At 46.6% G+C, this 20,395-nt stretch overlaps 2 protein-coding genes across 2 annotated transcripts; both read left to right on the top strand.

Moving 5' to 3' along the window:
• Positions 1-3,971: 3,971 nt before the first annotated feature.
• LOC137163273 (olfactory receptor 10A4-like) lies at positions 3,972-4,937 on the top strand (the record flags this gene model as incomplete). The annotated part of the gene is made up of 1 exon (XM_067563454.1): positions 3,972-4,937. A coding segment is annotated over one exon (966 nt), but the record flags the coding sequence as incomplete, so codon positions are not given.
• Positions 4,938-18,498: 13,561 nt separating this feature from the next.
• On the top strand, positions 18,499-19,471 carry LOC137163272 (olfactory receptor 6M1-like). Its single transcript, XM_067563453.1, has 3 exons — positions 18,499-18,766; positions 18,807-19,221; positions 19,282-19,471. The coding sequence occupies exons 1-3, from the start codon at positions 18,499-18,501 to the stop codon at positions 19,469-19,471; spliced, it is 873 nt and encodes a 290-aa protein (XP_067419554.1).
• The last annotated feature ends 924 nt before the right edge of the window (positions 19,472-20,395 follow it).

Below are 20,395 nucleotides of genomic sequence, written 5' to 3'. Positions count from 1 at the left end.
AGGAGATCACCTTGAAGGAAGGCCTGGCTGAGGGCAGAGAAAACCTAGAGATTGTGTGGAGGCCAGCTGGTCTGGGGCCAAGGGCTGTTTTGAGCCTCTTGGATGCCAGAGCCTCTCTGGGGCAGATAGGCCTGGCATGGGACCTGTACATTTGCTTTGTTCATCATAACTTATCCTCTTTCCTTCAGGGCTCTGTGGAGGAGGGAGCCTGGGAAGGGGCTGTGAGAAAGACCTAGGGACAGACCAAGGTTGGAATTAGCTCACCGTGGAAGCAGTAGGTCTTTACAGACAGACCTGAGCTGCTTAAGACATGGTACCTGGGCTGGAACCCAGAGGGTAGGGCAAGCCTGTGTTCCACTATCAGAAAGGTGACCTGGCTGGAGGGCTGATTCACAGGTAGTAGCCCACCACATGGCCAGAGTGACAGCTGGCAGGGGGGTGCCAGAGAAGAAGACCCTGCTACGCCATGCCCAGCACCCCAGCTAGGGAGTCGCTTCTCTAGAGAAGTCGATGAACCATTGGAACAAGCTCCCATGGGCAGCAGTGGATTCTCCATCTCCTGATGTCTTTGACTCCAGCCTGGTCCCCTGTCTGGAAGATAGGCTTTAGTCAAACACAAGTTATGAGGCTCAGTCATAGGGTAGCTGGGTGAGATGTAATGCCCTGTTAGATACAGTACATTGGAGTAGAGGATTCAATGTCCCTTCTTGCCTTGAGAGCCGTGCATCTATGAACCTTCTTCTAAACAGTTGGTACTAGCCACTTTAGAGACAGGAGAGCAGACAAGGGGGATGACTGGACTCCTCTGGAGCGAAAACTCCTTAGCAGTTAGCAAAGAAAACATCTCCTTTGAGGTTAGGCATTTCTCTATCGCTACAACTTTCTCACTGAGTTTAGAAGTTTCCTTATTTAACTCGTAAGTTCCAATAATAAATGTATTATTTACTCCGCCTTCATGGTGGTTGCAAATTCCCTTTAGTAGACGTGTCCAGGGAGATGTTTCTCTCTTGTGTAATGAATGAGAGGAGGCATTCACTCTTTGGTATCAGGTAAAAGCCAGCTGTGCGAGGCAGGAAAATAAAGTTCTTGCTCCTTTTCAGCACTCTCTCGTCGCATTACACAGGTCCAGGAAGAGGATGGTGATAGGATATAGACTCTAGATCATGTATCCTGGTCTCTGAAAGGCTGCATGAAGAACTCACATGAGGGATTCCAGCTTTTATTATTCCTGTTTTGGAGGAAGCAGATCTTTTCTCATCAGATAAACAGAAGGTAAAGGATAATGTATATTCTTATACCTGATCCCTCCTGTCTAGTACATAGTTTTCCAGTACACAGTAGGACCTGTTAGGGTTTGGTGAAATTTTTGCATCAAAACTCTTCATGATGGGAAACTGGATTTTCAACACAACAAAAATGTTCATAGAAAGTGTCTGCTTTTCTTCAATTTTATTTTAAAAAGTTTAATTGAAAATTCAAAAACCCAAATACCAGCACGTTTTCAGTTTTTTCTCTGAAAAAAAAAGAAATCGGATTTTGGCTTTACATTTGGGAGTTTATAGCTGATTTTGCTCTTGGGATTTTTGTTGTTATAATTAAAAGTCAAACCTATCCATGGTGCAAATATAAGACCCTGAGTAGCTCTTTAGAACCTACGGTCATGAATGACGTGTGACAGAGACACTGTCTTTCTGTGAGACACGTCAGAGCAGACAGGTTCAGATGTATGTAGAACACCCTGGGTTCCAGTTCTCGCCAGAGCTGAGCTGAGCTGGCCAGTCTTTGTGAGGATTTATGAGATTTTGAGGCTTCTCGCTCACTCACTGACTGAAAAGCATTGTTCAGGATTGATGGTGGTGAAATTCCAGAGGTGGTGAGACTTCAGAGGCAGGAAAAGAGGGTAGAAACGTGGACAGAAACTGACAAAATAAACTTCTTCTTAGGCTAATGTAATTAATGCCTCTCAGCAAAGAATTTAACACATATCCAGTGGGAGAAAAAATCTTTGGAATAGGAAATTTTCAATAAGGTATCTAGCTAGCTGTCTGTCTGCCCGTGTGTTGCAATCTAGCCTTCCCTCCACAATTTATCTTGCTTGCTTGTGTTCGTTATTTCTGCCTATCTCCCAGTCTGTCTCTGTCTTTCCTTCCCTTCACAATATCTATCTATCTATCTATCTTAATATGCCATCTGAGTGCTATCTCAGTTATAGAAGATAAAAGCAACCCTACAGGATATGAGGTTACAGTTTGATATGACTGGAAAAATGTGATTTCTAGGAGATTTCTTTCAGGAGAAATAGGCAAGTATTAAAACTAATATTGTATTGTCTCTGGTAAGTTACATGGCTAGAATTTGGAAACCTGCTAAAACTTCTTAAATAAAGACATTGTTTAAAAAAACTACAACTAATTTTATACTGGTTAACTGAAAACTTCAGTTATGAGTGGAACAAGGAAATGGAATAATAAATCATAGTAAAGAAGAGGTGGAATGGACCTTGAGAGGTCATCTTTCCAGTGGTTCTCAACCAGAGGTACACATATCCCGGGGGGTACGCAAAGGTCTTTCAGGGGGTACATCAACTCATCCAAATATTTATGTAATTTTACAGCTAGGCTACATAAAAAGCACTAGTGAAGTCAGTACAAACTACAATTTCGTACAGACAATGCCTTCTTTATATGGCTCTATATACTAGACACTGAAATGTAAGTACAATATTTATATTCCAATTGATTTATTGTAGAAGTATATGGTGAAAATGAGAAAGTGAACAATTTTTCAGTAATAGTTCTTGTGACACTTTTCTATTTTTATGTCTGATTTTGTAAGCAAGTAGTTTTTAAATGAGGTGAAACTTGGGGGTACACAAGACAAATCAGACTCCTGAAAGGGGTATAGTTGTCTGGAAAGGTTGAGAGCCATTGATTTATTCCATCCTGCCATGCTGACTATCTAGACCATCGCTGGCACATGTTTTATCTAGGCTCACTTAAAAACATTCAGTTAAGGGGAATTACACAGCCTGCCTTGGTAACCTGTCCCTGTGCTTAGCTGGAATTCATTAGAGTTAGAAAGTTTTTCTTACTATACCTAAATCTCTCTTGTTGCAGATTAAGTTGATTCCTTCTTCTGCAACCCTCAGTGGACATGGAGAATAATTGATCACTGTCCCCTTTATAACAACCTTTTACATGTTTGAAGGCTGTTATCAGGTCCCCCATCAATTTTCTCGTCTCTAGATTAAACATGCTCAATTCTTTCCACCTTTCCTCACAGGGCAGGTTTTCTAAACATTTTATCACCTTTGTTGCTCTCTGCTGAACTCTCTCTTCAATTTGTCCATATTTTTCTTATCGTTTGATTCCCAAAACTGGATGCAATCCTGCAGCTGAGGCCTCACCAGTGCTGAGTTGAGCAGAACAATTACCTCCCGTAGCTGACATACAACACAATACCTGAGGTGCCATGTACCCAGTCAAATGGGGATGGTTGAAATTCCCCCATTTTTATTGGGTTTTCTGGTTTTTTAGCCTCTCTAATCTCCCTGAGTGTTTCACAATCACCATCACAACCCTGGTCAGCTGGTTGGTAGTATATTCCTTCTCCTATATTCTTATTATTCAAGCATGGAATCTTGCATGAACTCCATCTCCACAGAGAGTCTATGGTACAGTTTGATTCATTGAAGATTTGTATCCATTTGACTCTTTCACATCTAGTGCTACACCCCCATCCCTGACACCTGCTTGCTCATTCCTATATATTTTGTGCCCTCTTATTACTGTGTGTCATTGATTATCATTCCCCACCAAATTTCTCTGACACCTATTATATAGCCTCCAAAACCAGAACTAAACAACAAAAATAAGGTGAGACCAGATAAAACACAATGAATCTGTTTTATATCATATTTCACAGGTTGTTATTGTTATTGCTTTTTTAAAAATAAATATTTTTCTCAATAGAACCCATGGCAGACCCAGAACTGGGGAAATCAAACATCCATCATGGGATTCATCCTCCTGGGCTTTGGGAATTTCCACGAACTGCAAATTCTTCTCTTCCCACTGTTTCTAGTGATATACGTTGTGACCATGGCTGGGAACACGGCCATCGTGGTGCTAGTTGTGGCTGATCAGCACCTTCACACTCCCATGTACTTCTTCCTGGGGAACCTGTCCTGCTTGGAGACCTGCTACAGCTCCACCATCCTGCCCCGGATGCTGGGCCGTCTCCTGAGTGGGGACAAGACCATTTCATTTGCTGGTTGCCTCATACAGTTTTATATCTTTGGTTCTCTGTTATCTACAGAGTGTTGTCTCTTATCAGCGATGTCTTATGATCGGTATTTAGCCATATGCAAACCACTGCATTACGCAGCCCGTATGAATAGTGGATTTTCCTTCCAGCTAGCGGTTGGATCTTGGCTCAGTGGCTTTGCAGTTGGCACCATCAGAGCATGTTGGGTGTCACAACTGATTTTCTGTGGGCCCAATGAAATTGACCATTTCTTTTGTGATTACACCCCGTTGATAAAACTGTCCTGCAGTGACACCAGCTGGATGGTTCTTGTGTTCTTCCTCATCTCCTGCATATTTGTTCTTCCCCCTTTTCTCTTAACCCTCACATCTTACATGTGTATCATCAGCGCCATCCTGAGAATCCCTTCCAGCACCGGGAGGCAAAAGGCCTTTTCTACCTGCTCCTCTCACCTCATCGTGGTGACAGTTTTCTACGGGACCCTGATCATTGTCTACATGCTCCCGGATACGGCTGTGCTGCGCGACCTGAACAAAGTGTTCTCCGTCTTCTACACCGTGCTGACGCCCATGGTCAATCCCCTCATCTACAGCCTGAGAAACCAGGAGGTCAAGGAGGCCCTGAGAGAAACTCTGAGTAAGACTGTGACTTCCATGAGCATTTGCAAATGATTTTGTGGGCATTTACTGTAAGTTGCAATAAAATGTGTAGAATGGGAGCTCATCATGTGGTGCAATGAGGCAAACCACAGCGTGTGTGGGCAGTCCTGAAATAGTACAGCTGTTCTAGTACTCACAGTGAGACCGGTGCTTGTACCGTAGCCCTTACCCCTGCTCTACCCCTCCCCTAGAGGCCCGGCACAAACTCCAGCTTGGCTGCATCCCTCGAGACACCCCCACCCACCGCTCCTGCCTCTGGGGGTGCCAGGGACTGTGGCCCTTCAAGTGGTGCCCAGGCAGGGGATCGGGGTGCTGGGAGCAGCGTTAGAGACAGCAGGGCTTGTGCCCACCCAGCTGGGCAGAGGCAGGGCTGGGGAGCTTCTGGTGTCTTTATTGAATCCAGGACTTTTGCTGTCTGACAGATTTGTGAATTGAAGTATATTAAATAGTTACCACCCATACTCACTGGGACACAAGCTGATGGAGAGCTTTCCCAACCCTCTTTTTCTGTTCTTCAAACAACCACCCAACCTCATCAAGCTCATCATCAGACGCAAGCTGGCCACAGACCGGCAGCAACCAACACAAAGTGACACCAGCCCCTCCCCTAAGAACAGATGCAAAACCTGCAGGCCCATCTCCGCTGCTATGATGGTCAGTAGCCCCACAACACACCTGTCAGGATCCATGAGTCCTACACATGTCTGTCACAACATGTGGTGTACCTCATCTGGTAGCAAGTCTCAGAGCAAGTCTAACAGGTCATGAAATGGCCAGGAGAGAAGGAAGCGTCTTGTAAGCTGTAGTCTACTGCTTAGGGCATTCGGAGTGTGGGAGAGCACAGTTCAATTTCCTCCTTTTCCTGAGAAGAAGGGATTTGAACACGGTTTTTCTACCTTTTAACCACATGATCTAACCACGGGGCGGAAGGTAGGATTGAAGGATCATGTTTTTTATTGATAAAAGAGACAGTAAACCTGAATTTCATTGTACACACACAAAATGACAAATATATTTCCATGTCTGACAATAGAAATGTACACAGAGACAAAGTAAGAAAAATGCAGCTTGAGAATTTCTTAGTGTTTGATGTGAGGATATTTACCTTGTGTATTTGAACAATGTGATGTTGTCAATTTGTGGTTTAAAGGTTATAAAGCTTTATCTTTTTGAAACCAACACCTACTCTCATGAAATAATTATTGTGACCCACTCTGTTGTCTCACCCCACATAATTTCCCACAGCTGTGAACATTTAAATGGATAAAAATCAGAAAAAAAAACCATAGAACTAATAACTTTGCACAACTGTTAAAATTGAAATGATAAAATCGTGGAAAAGGCTGACAAGTCAGGACTGATATTATGGGTCAAAATGTTTAAAAAATGAAAATTGAATTCTGCCAAGTCTCACTGAAAGATCTCCTAGTACGGCACACTTCCATCTGGGCCATTGAAGCTCTTCCACTCTGTATGAACAATGGTCAGGTCCGTCACTTCTGAGGTGGAAGAGACCTGTCCAAATCCATTCTGCTCATTTCAACCACAGGAGGGAATTTAACCAGGGTCTCCCACAGCCCAGGTGCCCAAACTGCTGGCCTAAATTGTATAAGGGAAGAAGCTGCCATCTCTTCCATTTCCCCACCATTCCCTCTGCCTATTTTGTGCAGAGTGATGTGTGTTCAGAGCCTGCCTGTGGATGAAGCTGTGCAGGTGAGATAGGCGGGGCAATGCTTATCTTCACAGGTTTATTGATTGCGCTGAGGTTTAGAGGCCCTGAGGATTTAGGCAGCTAGGGAACATTTACCGTCAGATCTAAAGCCAGGTTTTTAAAGGCATGGATTTCAAGGGGTGTTAGACACTTTGCTGCTTTTCAAAACCCCACAGCTCAGGTCAGAACCAGGAGGAGAACCCAAGTCTCCTGAGTACCAGCTCTGTGCCTGATCCACTAGAACACATTGCTGTCAGACTGGGGTGGGCCACAGGTCTGCTAACGGGTAAGAATGTGCCGTAGATATTCCCCGGGAATGGGGGTTGTTGGTAACTTGAAATGTTTGTACATCTGAACAGAACATTCGGGCACAGCACCCTGCGGTCAGTGTCGTCCAGCTGGGGCTGGAGAGATCTCTTCAAAAGTGGCACCTTGCAGCCCTGCCTGGTTTGCCAGCAGCTCCCTGCACAATTCCTGTTTCTTGCCTTTGCGCTGAACTGGGGGAAGGGTACCTGTCCCGCATCGATGGCACTACATGCCCCAGCCCTCAGCAGCCTATCCCCAGGGCTCGCCCTGCTCTGTGCACTGCAGAAGCAGCATGTGGCAGTGCCCCTCCCTCCCCTGCCTCTTGCACTCCCAGAGGTGCTGGCAGGATCCCGGAGTGAAGCCACGGGCAAAGCTTGGGCCTCATCGGTGCACAGGCTGTGACCCTTTAAAACTCCTCCAGAGCGCAGCTGACTCCCACTGCAGCTCCAGGCCAGGCTTTGGCTGCAACCTTCACCTTGCAGCGTGAGCTGGGTGGCAGCTTTCTTCCTGGGCTCTTAGGGGAGGGGGGCTGGGGTGTGTGTGAAAACAGCTTCCCCCTCCAAGTGGGGATGCTTTCTTTCTTTCTTTCCTTCCCCTTCCCCCTCCCCCGGCTTCTGCCTGACCGCTGGCAGTATTTATGGTTTCACAGGGTGTTTGGGTGACCGGTCGGTTGGTAACTCTGGTGTTCGTATCTTTGAGGTTCTGCTGTGGTCTCAACATAACTCGCCTTTGAATTTCTAAAGAGTCTCCCAGTCAGAGGGGTATGTTCCATGCAGCTGTCAATACAGGCACGAGATAGCAAGAGAGAGACACACACACTGTGCTCTCTCTCTCATGGAAGGCTTTGTTTGTCCTTCGCTAGTTTTTTTTTCTTTTCCCTTAATCCACTATAAAAGTCTGCTCAACTGAAAACGACACCTCTCTTTTGGCCTGGCTTTAGAGCAGCGTAACTGCATTGACTTTAACGGAGTTGTTCCTGATTTACACCAGGGTGAGGGAGAGAAGAATCAGCCCCTATGAACTGCAGCAGAATTATTCCTGATTGACACTGGGGTGAAGGATAGGACATTTTGATGGTTTGACCACAAAGAGGGTTCGATGGATGAGCTGGTGGATTAGGTAATGATCAGAGACCCAGAGGAGCCAGATTCTATTCCCAGTTCATTGTCACGTAACCTTGGGCTAGACACTTAATCTGCCCTGTGTAATCCCACTGTAGTAAGAAGTGAGAGCTTGAGGCCTGCAAACTAGCAGAACAGGCTAAGACATGAGGTCTAAGTGGAAAAAGCCATGAACAGGAGCCAGGCTGTAAACTTACAACCTCACTGAAACTGGCTCAGAGAAAAAGCTGATACTGCAAACATGCATATTTCCTAAATATTACTAATATCAAAATATTACTAAAAATATATATAGCAGGTGCAGAAAGTACCAAGACAGCCTAACACCAAAGAGATAACAAGGGCCATCTGATCCCTGAAATGACACTTGGATGGATAGAAATGTCTGATCAGACGACAAACAGAGTTGTTTTGCCCGATCCATCCAGTGCAAGGCGAGGGGTGGTATCAGACTGCATCAAGAGGATGGCAACTACCTACATCGAAGGGGAAGAATGAAACTGTCTGTAGCAGTGTATAAAAGAGGGAGTCAGAGGGAACGATGTCGTCCGGCCTAGGGGATAACGGAAAGTCCTGCCGTTAAGTTGTGCCGTGTCCATGGTAATGGAGCACTCGTATTTGAAGTGTACCCATAGATACTCTATAGGTCGCTTCTCATTGTGCTTCAACTGCAATAAACCTGGTCCGGGTGCCTTTGTTGCTCAGCTAATCCGTGGTCGTGTCGATTCATCCGATCGTGAGTGCCGTCTCGGTTACCTGCACAGAGCTGGGACAGCACCTACACGGGGATGCACACATGCAGCCTACACTGACAACTAACAACGCACAACACCCACCTCTGTAAAATGGGGGTAATAACACTCTGCTTTACAGGGCTGGTGTGCAGATAACAATCCATTTAAGACTGCGAGGAATTCAGACCTTGGCTTCCCTAATTAGTATGTGGGCTAATGGAGCAGTCTATTTCCATGGTGCAACGGAGGGGTGGAGAAATGCCCGTTGCTCTGTGTGGTGCAGGTAACACAGCCATAGAAGGAGCAATTTAGCTCTTCCCTTGCTGCATGGGAGGAGGTTCAGATCCAGGCACAGATCTGCAGCTGACGTAAATTAGCCTTGCTCCATTGACATCAGCATTGGTATGTGGATTTACACCAGGTGAGGATCTGGCCCTGTGGACGTGCCCCTGTGAGGGGGCAGCAGCTGGGCCCTCCCTCCGGGTCGTTCTCAGAGGGGGACCACACTGCCCAGCTATCCCTTGCCGGGAAGCCATCTCAAGCCTTTTAACCAGGCTTGCAAGCAGTCCTTCGCCCCAGCCCTTAGGCAGGGCTGGCATGTAAGAAATCTAGTGCCCGGCCCTTGGCAGGGCTGGCACGTAGCAGGTCACTCACTGGACCGGTAAGGAGGGGGAGGCTCTCTCGGGGTGGTTAGGGAAGGGGGGAGGGGGATGCAGGCCCACCCGTCTTCACTGTGTCCCAGCCTAGGGCCCTGGCAGTGGCAAAGGTGTTTGCCACGGAGTCAGCGGGGCTCCCGTCGCAACACGCTGACTCACTGGGAGCCACCACTCAGCCGCACCACCATCGGCTTCCCTGGGCTGCTTCCTCCCACCCTGGTTTAAAGTACCTTTGCTCCTTCGCCTGCCTCTGGGGTGCTGGGTTCGAAGGTGGGCGGGAGTCACACGAATCCCTTTCCGTCAACCGGCGGCAGCTCCGGAAACTCCATGGGCTATTCAGCGGAGGGCAGCTCCTCCAGGTCCTCCGGCCCCCAAGCCGTGGGTAGGGCCGGCAAGTTCTCCGGGACCCAGGCCCTGGACTGCTCGGATCAGTCTCCCTCCGGCTCCCAGGCAGCGGGCAACTCGGGTAGGTCCTCCTCCGGTCCCCAGGCCGTGGTAAGACCGGCCGCTCCCCCTCAGCGTGGGCCTCTGGTCTGGTTCAAATTGGGAGCCTCAGGGGAGAAACGTCCCTCTCCCTCGGCCGTCCCCACCTGACTGAGCTCGCAGGCCTGGGTTTTTAAGGCCTGGCTCCACCCCCTGCTTCCAGACAGGTGGTGTCCATGGGGTTTTTAATGGCCTGAGACCGCCCACCTGCTTCAGGTCAGGGGCTGTCCTTCTGGACTCTACCAGCGAGAGTGGGTTTGGCTCCCCCTCTGGGTCCTTCTCAGAGGGTGACCACCCCTCCCGGCTACAGTGACCCTGTCACTGTACATCATGCAATTGTTAAATATGGATTGGAGTTTGGAATGCTTCGTCTCATAGCAAGCACATTAGAAAATTCATGCAAACATTTGGAAAAGATGAGTATACAAGACATAAAGGATTTGGATTCAGGAATTGAGTGGTTATACAAAACAGTCTACATTAAAACTTACCTAAGTGCTTTTTTCAGAGACAGGCTCTTGGTTTGAATGCCTTCTTTTGTCACAGTCCTTACTGGGGAAGGTGGACGTAGCCGTGTTCCTGGATTTTTACTCAGCTGTGAATTTTGTGGTCACTTTTCCTGCTTGTGACAAAACAGACAGAATAGGGGAGAAGAGAGAGGATAGCAAAGATGTGGGGATTTGGCTTTTTATTGACATTTGTGGGATTTGAGGCAGCTGGTCTGTGGACAAATGCTTTGGCTGCCAAGTTGGATGTGACTGCTGTTGCTCTGTCCGGGTTCAATTCCCCAGTCTGGGACATCTCTTATTGGTCTGGGCAGGGTCTTCTATTTCACTGGCCATTCTGAGGCTGGGCAGGGCTGGATGGCCGCCTCCTTGTGCCAATGCCTTGCGATGCAGTTGGACTCAGAGTCTGGTCAAAAGAAATGGACAGTGAAATGCAGTAAAGTCGCGGGGGGGGGGGGGGAGGAGTGAAGAAAACGATGAAGAAATCAGGCCACATGAATTCAGAGCCACCTGGATCGCTTCGTGAGCTGAGGGCAAACAAATAGTATGTGTTTTAATACAGCTAAATGTAAACGTATGCATCTAGGAAAAAAGAACCTGGGCCAAACGTGCAAGGTCTGGCATTCTGTCCTGGGAAGCAGTGATTCTCCACCACTGTCAATTTTAAAATCAAAATTGTGTATTTTGATAGTTCTGCTCTCATTGAAAAGGAATTGTTTTGGGGACGCTCCATGGCCTGTGTTCTGCAGACTATATGATCACAGTCATCCCCTATGGCCTTGGTATCTATACATTATCTCTAGGAACAACTTCCAGTGGGATGTGAGAGCTTCTCCATCATTTGGAATCTTTAAATAAAGTTTGGATATCTTTCTGAAAGGTACCCTTGTTTTCACCGTAGCTTTCTGGGATTCATTCAGGAATCACCAGCTGAGGTTCCAAAGATGACTTTGAAGGAGATGATTACCCTAATGGCCTCTTCTGGTCTTAAAACGTTTGAATCTATGAACAGGTCACTGAAAGCAATAGTCCAGATTCCCCTCTAACTTAAACTGATGTAAAAGAGAAGTCATGTAGTTGAGGTGAATAGATTCAAGTCAGTGTAAACCTCATCTAGGTAAGAAATGTCGGGCTCTTTATCACATATGTATCATATGATTGATGGAGTTTTGATGTGTCTTAAAGTGCCATTATTTGGGATTGATGTATAATGTGTTATGGAACAGTACTTTTGTGTGACACTTTTCACATACTTGTGTATTCTGTAAAGTAATAATGATACCCTGAACAAAGTTTTTTCAAATCATTGTATTTGCTATCCATATAAACACTGAATACACTGTTAATAAACATAACATAATGTTTGCCAACCAAACTGACTTGGATTTTAAAGTGAAGTTAAGGTTTTAAATGGGAGTTAGAAGTCCAATTCCAAGTGATTTTCAACGGCAGTCAGGCACCTAATTCCCTTTGGTTGCTTTGAAAATCTTAGCCATAAAGAATCATGAAGTTCTAAGTGTCTTCTGGAAGAAAATGGCATGGTTATTAACAAGCATACTTGAGTGTTTATCTCACAATTTTTTGGAGGCATTAATTAGTCACGCTAAAAACTTAAATTTCCATACCTACTCTGCATATATTCACTCCTACCCCATCTAAGGGTATAAAGTGACAAACAATTGAATGATGGACAGATCAAACTCCACCAGAAGGCATCAATGCCCCTCCTATTGGATTAACACATAATTCCCATGTTCTTGGTCTGGAGCTGTAGTCAGGGTTTTACATGCATCCTCTAAAAATGTGCCAAGGCTCCCAAATTGTCATCGCATTTTATCAACGTTTAGACAGTAGCAAATTCTCTGGATTCATAGCAACACCTAGGGATGAATATCCCAGCTGACTCTTCCAAGACCTTTGTGCTAGCCTGTTTTCAGCTACTGAGAAATTTGGGAGTTAAATAACTGGTGTATAAACACAACACAAGAACTCTTCGATGGATGGATTCTAAACTTTGTCTTTGTTTAATATATCCCATTGGTGATGGAGGATCTATAATTAGGGCCTTTGGGTATTAATTCAAAACAACATTTATTACATCATGTCCCCTGAAATATTGCTAGTTAGTTTTCAATGGCATGGATCAAACTCCTCTCATTTCACTGTGGTTGCACCAGTGATGTGTCTGACCCAGCATGCTTTTATCACAGAAATGTTGGGCCAGGTTCTGATCACACATACACAGCTGGAGTAAGCGGAATTAGTCCATATTTACACTAGAGTGACTGAATTGAGAATCTGGGCCATTGTGCACATTCAAAGTTCTCCAGTGTCTCAAAATAGCGATGTGTCATAAAAACCGAATCTCAGAAGGAGAACACAGAAAAAGCGGTGCCTGTTGTGCTTCCATTGTAACCAAAACTGTGCTGCACTTGGACTAGAGGCAAATGCACCAGACACTGCACATACACACACAAACACAAACACACACAGTCCTGGCATTTCATTTCCAAACACAGGGCCAGTGTTCTAAAGCTATTTATTTGCCTAAAGATCCATATAGTAACCTAGTGAGATTTTCAAAAGCAATGGGTGGGGGTAGGTTTAGAAGAGGACATAACCTCCTAAGTACTCCTCTAAGTGCCTAAATCCCAGAATAAGGCCCCAATGGAATTCTCTAAACCCTGATCAGCTGCCCCCAAACTCTGTAGGTGCCGAGGCCAAAATTTTGCAGTAAAAGTTCCCTAGGTGCCTACATTTCTGCTTCTGGATATGGGCACTGCAATCTCAGGCCAGACGTCCTGACACGTATCCCGCAGAGCAATGCATGAACCATGAGAAGATAGATGTTCCTCTGCCTATCTCCGCTGCAGTGTCCGAGCTCACCTACCAGTTTGGGTCCCACAAGCCAGCTCTCCCAAAAAGGTGGGGACTTCCTCAGTCTCTCCAGTTGGAGCGGTTCCACTCTGGCTGAAAAATGGAACAGTCATTGGGCCAGAAAAAAAGAGAGAAAACATAAAAATGAATAAGAACAGCCACAGTGGGTCAGACCAACGATCCATCTAGCCCAGTCTCCTTTCTTCCAAGACTGGCCAGTACCAGATGCTTCAGAGAGAATGAACAGAACAGGAAATTTTGAGTGATCCACCCCCTGTCATCCAATCCTAGCTCCTGGCAATCAAAGGCTTAGGGACACCCAGAGCATGGTGTTGTGTCCTTGACCATTGAGGCTAATAGCCATTGACAGACCTGTCCTCTGTGATATTAGCTAACTCTGTCTTTAACCAAGTGATATTTTTCACCTTCACTACATCCCCAGGAAACAAACTCAAAGGCTGACTGTGAGTGGTGTGAAAAAGTGCATCCATGTCTTTGTTTTAACCCTACTGCCTATGAATTTCATCAGGTGACCCCTGGTTTTTGCATTTTGTGGTTGGGTGAATGCCTGTAGGGTCTGGTGGTTGGTTCACTTCCCTGGGCGATAAGAACCCGGAGTTCCAGACTGCCTTCTTCAATGACTTTTTTTTTTTATTTATCTTGCCTCTCTTATAGTTTGAAAAAACTTTTTACTGTAAATCTTTTGTTTTACTGCTGAAAGTTAACAATTCTTTGGGTTAAGAAGGCTGTCAGGGTTACTGTATTTGCCACTGGTCACTTAAGGAAAGAAGAACAGGTGTTCAACCAATTTGGGCCCACCGGGTAAGCGCGGATGATGCACGGAGTGCTGGAACCGGGGTGTGGGCTAAGATCCAGACACCAGAGCGGACGCACTCGGAGAGGGGTGACAGAAGTGAAGCTCACCCTGCAACTATGATAACTTGGTGCCCTTGTGAGTGTCAGCGACAGTTTATGGCCCCCCACCTGGGACTAAGCCATGCGGGAGAGCAGCTCGGGGCTTTGTACCGGAAAAGGTCACTCTTCAGTGCTTTTGTGGTCTTCCTTCACCTGGTCCAACGTCCTTTGACCTGAGTGGGGCAGTTAGGCCAGCACTGAGCCGTTTGTAAAATAGACGTTAGGCAGTAAATGTTCCCCATGGTATTTTTTTCGACCTTTTCATCCAGAAAAGGGCTGGGCTTTTCAAAGAAGGCTGAGACAGTGAGGATCCTAACTACTGTTGATTTCAACGGGACTTCAGCATCTAACTTTGTTAAATGCCTTTGAAAATCCCAGCCATGTTTTCTATAAATTCCTTTATCAGAATAAGCAATCCCACAGCCTAAAACACCCTCCTGTTAAGGAAGTTCTTTTCGGTTTTTCTGTTGGTGTGTTCAGCTCACTTTTTCTCACATTCAGCCTAAACTTGCATTTTTCCAGCTAACTCACCTTAACTAATTCCCCTCCCCTACACAACGGACACAGTATCAGGGCTCCACAAGCGGAGTGCCCCAGGGGTCGGTCCTGGGGCTGGTTTTGTTCAACATCTTCATTAATGATCTGGAGGATGGGGTAGATTGCACCCTCAGCAAGTTTGCAGATGACACTAAGCTGGGGAGAGTGGTAGATACCCTGGAAGGTAGCAATAGGATACAGAGTGACCTAAACAAACTGGGGGATTGGGCCAAAAGTAATCTAATGAGGTTCAAGAAAGAAAAGTGCAGAGTCCTCCACTTAGGAAGGAAGAATCCCATGCACAGCTATAGACTGGGGACCGACGAGCTAGGCAGCAGCTCTGCAGAAAAGGACCTGGGGGTAACAGTGGATAAAAAGCTGGATATGAGTCAGCAGTGTGCCCTGGTTGTCAAGAAGGCTAATAGCATATTGGGCTGCATTAGGAGGGGCATTGCCAGCAGGTCACGGGAAGTGATTATTCCCCTCTCTTCGGCATTGGTAAGGCCACATTTAGAATATTGTGTCCAATTTTGGGCCCCCCACTACAAAAAGGATGCGGACAAGTTGGAGAGAGTCCAGCGGAGGGCAACCAAAATGATTAGGGGGCTGGAGCACAGGACTTATGAGGAGAGGCTGAGGGAACTGGGCTTGTTTAGTCTGCAAAAGAGAAGAATGAGGGGGATTTGATAGCACCCTTTAACTACCTGAAAGGGGGTTCCAGGGAGGATGGGGCTAGGCTGTTCTCGGTGGTGGCAGATGACAGAACAAGGAGCAACGGTCTCAAGTTGCAGGGGGGGGGGGAGGTCTAGGTTGGACATTAGGAAAAATTTTTCACTAGGAGGGTGGTGAAGCACTGGAATGGGTTACCTAGAGAGGTGGTGGAATCTCCATCTTTAGAGGTTTTTAAGGTGCAGCTTGACAACGCCCTGACTGGGATGATTTAGACTCAGACTCATAAACATAAGGTGAGAACGGACGACTATGATCATCTAGTCTGATCTCCTGCACAACATAGGCCATAGAACTTCACCCATCCACTCCTGTAATAGACCCCTACCCAAAGACTGAGGTACTGAAATCCTCAAATAATGATTTAACGACTTCAAGGTACAGAGAATCCACCAGCAAGTGACCTGTGCCCCATGCTGCAAAGGAAGGCGAAACCCTGTGGGGAAATTCCTTCCCGATCCCAAATACAGCAATCAGCCAAACCCTGAACATGTGGGCAAGACTCACCAGCCAGACACCCTGGAAAGAATTATCAGTAGTAACTCATCACCCTCCCCACCTAACATCCCTTCATAGGCCATTGGGCATGTTTACCGTTAGTAGTCAAAGATCAGTCAATTGCCAAAGTAGGCTGTCCCATCATACCTTCCCCTCCATAAACTTATCAAGCTCAGTCTTGAAGCCAGCTAGGTTTCTTTCCCCCAGTGCTCCCCTTGGAAGACTATTCTAGAACTTCACTCCTCTGATGGTTAGAAACCTTCATCTAATTTCAAGTCTAAACTTCGTAATGGCCAGTTTATATCTATTTTGTTCTTGTGTCCACATTGGTGAACTTAAATAAGTCCCCTCCCTCCCTGATATTTATCTCCCCTCAGCTTTCTTTTGGTTAGGCTAAACAAGCCAAGTTCTTTGAGTCTCCTCTCATAAGGCAGGTTTTCCATTCCTCGGATCATCCTACTATTTCTTCTCTGCAGCTGTTCCAGTTTGAGTTCCATTTTCTTAAACATGGGAGACCAGAACTGCACCCAGTATTGCAGATGAGGTCTGACCAACGCCTCGTATAATGGTACTAACACCTCCCTATCTCTACTGGAAATACCTCACCAGATACATCCAAGGACTGCATTAGCTTTTTCATGGCCCCATCACATTAGGGGCTCACAGTCATTCTGTAATCAAGCAATACACCCAGGTCCTTCTCTTCCTCTGTCACTTCCAACTGTTGCTTCCCCAGCTTACAACAAAAGTTCCTGTTATTAGTCGCTAAGTGCATGACCTTGCACTTTCCTCTATTAAATTTCATCCTATTTCTATTACTCCAGTTTACAAGATCATCCAGATCTTGTTGTATGAGATCCCTGTCCTTCTCTCTATTAGCAATACCTCCCAACTATTTGTCATCTGCAAACCTTATTAGCACACACCCACTTTTAGAGCCAAGGCCAGTAATAAAAAGGTTAAATATGGTAATTGGGGTTGGTCCTGCTTTGAGCAGGGGTTTGAACTAGGTGAACTCCTGAGGTCCCTTCCAACCCTAATATTCTATGATTCTACAGTTCCTGGCTCTAATTATAGGGTATTGAGAAGGGTCCCCAAGACACAATTCTGGTGCTCCCCCCCACACACACAGACAAAAGCAGCTTTTCTCAAGGTTGGAAATTCTGGTGATGTGTTTTGCACAGACCTAAGGACAAAACCACGGCCAAAATGTCCTCAATTGCTAGACATTTAGCACGCAGTGCCCTCCACTGCCCCTTCACAGAAGGAAATTTGAGAACCGTGTTCAAAAAAAGAGTTTATTTCCATGCAGAACGTAATGCTTAGGAGCCAAACAGATTGTGCTGAATACAGGCAGAGAGAGAGAGAGTGTTCATAGTTTCATAGAGTCCAAGTTCAGAAGGGGTCATCTTGTCTGAACTCCTGTATAACACAGGCCAGAGAAGGTCCCAAACATAATTCCTGCTGAAAGGTCACTGTGACTGACAGGACATGGGCGGCTCTGTCATCACTTTTGAATTTCCCACCTTCCAAGTTCATTGAATGTCCCATGGAGTGTGGGTTTGCTGCTGGGAAGTCCATTGTCTACACTTGGGTTGTTGTTTTTCATTGATGGGAGAGGCACCAGGCTGGGCGGGTGCTTATAGATGTATTTAAATTTGAATAAATAAGTAAATAATCCCCCAAATTGATCAATGAAAATGATAAATGACAAACACAAATCTATGCTGGAAGCTAAATCGTTTTCGTTGGTTTGTTTTGTCACCAACATATATGGGGAAAAAGAAAAGGAAAGAAAGCCAGCAAACTGCCAATCAATCCCCCTTCATGGGAAACAAACAGAAAACAAAACTGAAATATTGTTGCAAACATTTCTTTACAAAAAGAAAAAGAAGAAAGGCCAATTCTGGGTACAATATTTTCACCAGATGACGTCAACACTTCAAGACTGGGACCTGCAGCCGCAGAAAAAGAGATTAAGGGAATAAGGTGCCGAATCCCCTTGAATTTCTTGCTCCTGAAGTTGTAGGTTTCAGCGTGGGTAGGCCCATCGGACATAGGACTGGTCCAGAGACCAGCCTCCTGCTATCACTGGTAACCCCAGCTTTTATTCCAGGTCAGACATTTCTCAAGCTCCATCTTCAAACTCGTTAGGTTGTCACTGCTCCTGTTGGAGGCTGTTCCTGAAACCATCTCATACCAGCCTAAACTGATCCACGGCCAGTTTATCATCCCCTCTACTGGTGCCAGCCTTCTTCTTTAGCTCAGTAGTATTTGAAAATCCCACTCAATACCTTTGATAATATGTTCCATAGGGACGTGCTTAGCTGATTCAGGGCCTTATTTATAGGTAGTTTGCCAAAGTTTTTAGTTTTGAAAGATGATTAATGCTCCCCCTCCTGGCTCCGTGCTGTGGATTCAATCCCTCCACGCAGAAGCCCTGCTGATTTCTCTCCCGGACGAGTGACTCGCAATCCTTTGATTCTCACTTCCAGGCTGAATGGATTCCTCTCGGAGGATCCCAGTGAATCAGTCTTCAGCTGACATCACCAAACTTGTCCTGCTTGGTTTCTCCAGCCTCGGCCAGTGGCAGCTGCCCCTCTTCCTCCTCTTCCTCGTGATGTACGTGCTGACCCTGGAGGGGAACTTCCTGGTCGTCTTCATGGTCCGGCTGTACCTCCGCCTCCACACGCCTATGCATTACTTCCTCAGCCACCTCTCGCTGCTGGAGTTGCTCATTACCACCACCGTCACACCCAAGATGCTCAGTCTCCTCCTCTCCCAGCGCAAGACCATCTCCTTCACCAGCCTGCACCCTCCAGGGCTACGTCTACTTTGTGAAGAGCTCGGCCGAAGTCCTGCTGCTGGCAGCCATGCCCGTGGACCGCTACGTGGCCATCTGCAACCCGCTGCGCTACCAGGCCATCATGAGCGGCAGGGTCCACCTGGCCATGGTGCTGTCCTGCTGGGCAGGCAGCTTCCTCTCCATCTCCACCTCCATGGTGCTCAAGGCCATGCTGCCCTTCTGTGTGCCCAACGTCCTCGACCACTTCTTCTGCGACAGCAGCCCCTTGCTCAAGCTGGTCTGCGCCAACACTTGCCTCCTCCAGGCCCTGGACTTGGCCATCTCCTCCTTCCTCCTCCTGAGCTCTGTCTCTGTGACGACCATGTCCTACCTTTGCATTGTCGCCATGGTGATGAGGATGCCCTTGGCCCGGGGCAGGTGAAAGGCCTTCAGCACCTGCACCTCCCACATCACGGTGGCCTCGCTCTATTACGGCAGCTCAATCTTCATCCAAGCCAAGCTGTCTGGCAGCTCCTCCAGGTTCTTCAACAAGGTGGCCACGGTGCTAAACATGGTGGTGACGCCTCTCCTCAACCCCATCATCTACAGCTTCAGGAACAAGACGGTGAAGGAGGTGCTGAGGGATAGGATGGGCAGGATGGGCGCTGCCCTGCCTAAGAGTGCTTGAAAGCCTGGCTCTCCCACTCAATGCAACGGGATGGACTTGTTCCCAGACCCCCTCATGCAGGATACACGGGAAAGAGGGTGGAAAGGAAGCCAGAGGCGATAAAGGAGTTGCTTGAGAATGCAAGAGCATTGAGAAGGAGAAGGTGGGCCTTCCCTGAGACGTACACATTTGGCATTGGGAAGTCAGAAAGAAAGAAACTGTAGAAAGAGAAGTGAAGAGAAGTGAAGAGAAGAGAAAAGAAGTGTCTAGTGTTTTCTAGTGGATTAGGGCAAGGGGGAATAGGAGTTTTCAAAGGACTCTAAGGGAATTAGGTGCTCAAATCCCATTGAAAGCTAATGGGAGTTGGGAGCCTAGGATGCTTAGGGAAGTTAGACGCCCACCTTCCATTGAAAGTCAATGAAAATTGGTCACTGAGCACCATTTGGAAATATCTCAGCCTTGGGGACTCGCTGGTGCCTTGTAGAAAGCCGAGATTTAGCATCATATTGATCAATATCTCAGTCTCAGGCCCGTTTCTCCAGGACTCTACCCCCGCCTGTCCTCACACCAAGCAAACGGAGATCAGATAAACACATTCCTAATTCTATTCCCAGGTTCTGAACCATATGGCGTGTAAGAGGGAGAAGACACTGTTGTTAGTTATGTCGCTGGCCCTGGCCCTCGCCCTTTCCCTTCACCTCAACAGTGATGATTAAAGTGACTCTTCGTCTCGGCTATTTTGTTTTACTAAACTTTTGGGATGGGAAATCGCCTTGTAACTGCCTCTAAATCCATTCTTAAAACCTACCTTTGTCGTGAAGCACTCAGTCCCTCCCATCTAACATGGGCGAGGCCAGCATCTGGCTGATGTTTCTTTCCCTTCTAAGTTCTCTTGATTTTGGTATGGCCCCTCAAGACACCGCTCTGTCCTGGTTTGTCTGTCAC

Source organism: Emydura macquarii, unplaced genomic scaffold (assembly GCF_026122565.2).
Source record: "Emydura macquarii macquarii isolate MOO-44397 ecotype Brisbane River unplaced genomic scaffold, CSIRO-AGI_Emac_v2 contig_2487, whole genome shotgun sequence".
Classification (NCBI taxonomy): domain Eukaryota; kingdom Metazoa; phylum Chordata; order Testudines; family Chelidae; genus Emydura; species Emydura macquarii.
This window is presented reverse-complemented; position numbering and strand designations above follow the sequence as displayed.

Bases quoted from the DNA above. Each gene is read 5' to 3' on its own strand.
- LOC137163272 (XM_067563453.1), top strand. From the start codon at position 18,499: ATGGATTCCTCTCGGAGGATCCCAGTGAATCAGTCTTCAGCTGACATC. The intron at 18,767-18,806 runs GTCTCCTCCTCT...CTCCTTCACCAG, and splicing joins CGTCACACCCAAGATGCTCA to CCTGCACCCTCCAGGGCTAC. The intron at 19,222-19,281 runs GTGAAAGGCCTT...CTATTACGGCAG, and splicing joins ATGCCCTTGGCCCGGGGCAG to CTCAATCTTCATCCAAGCCA.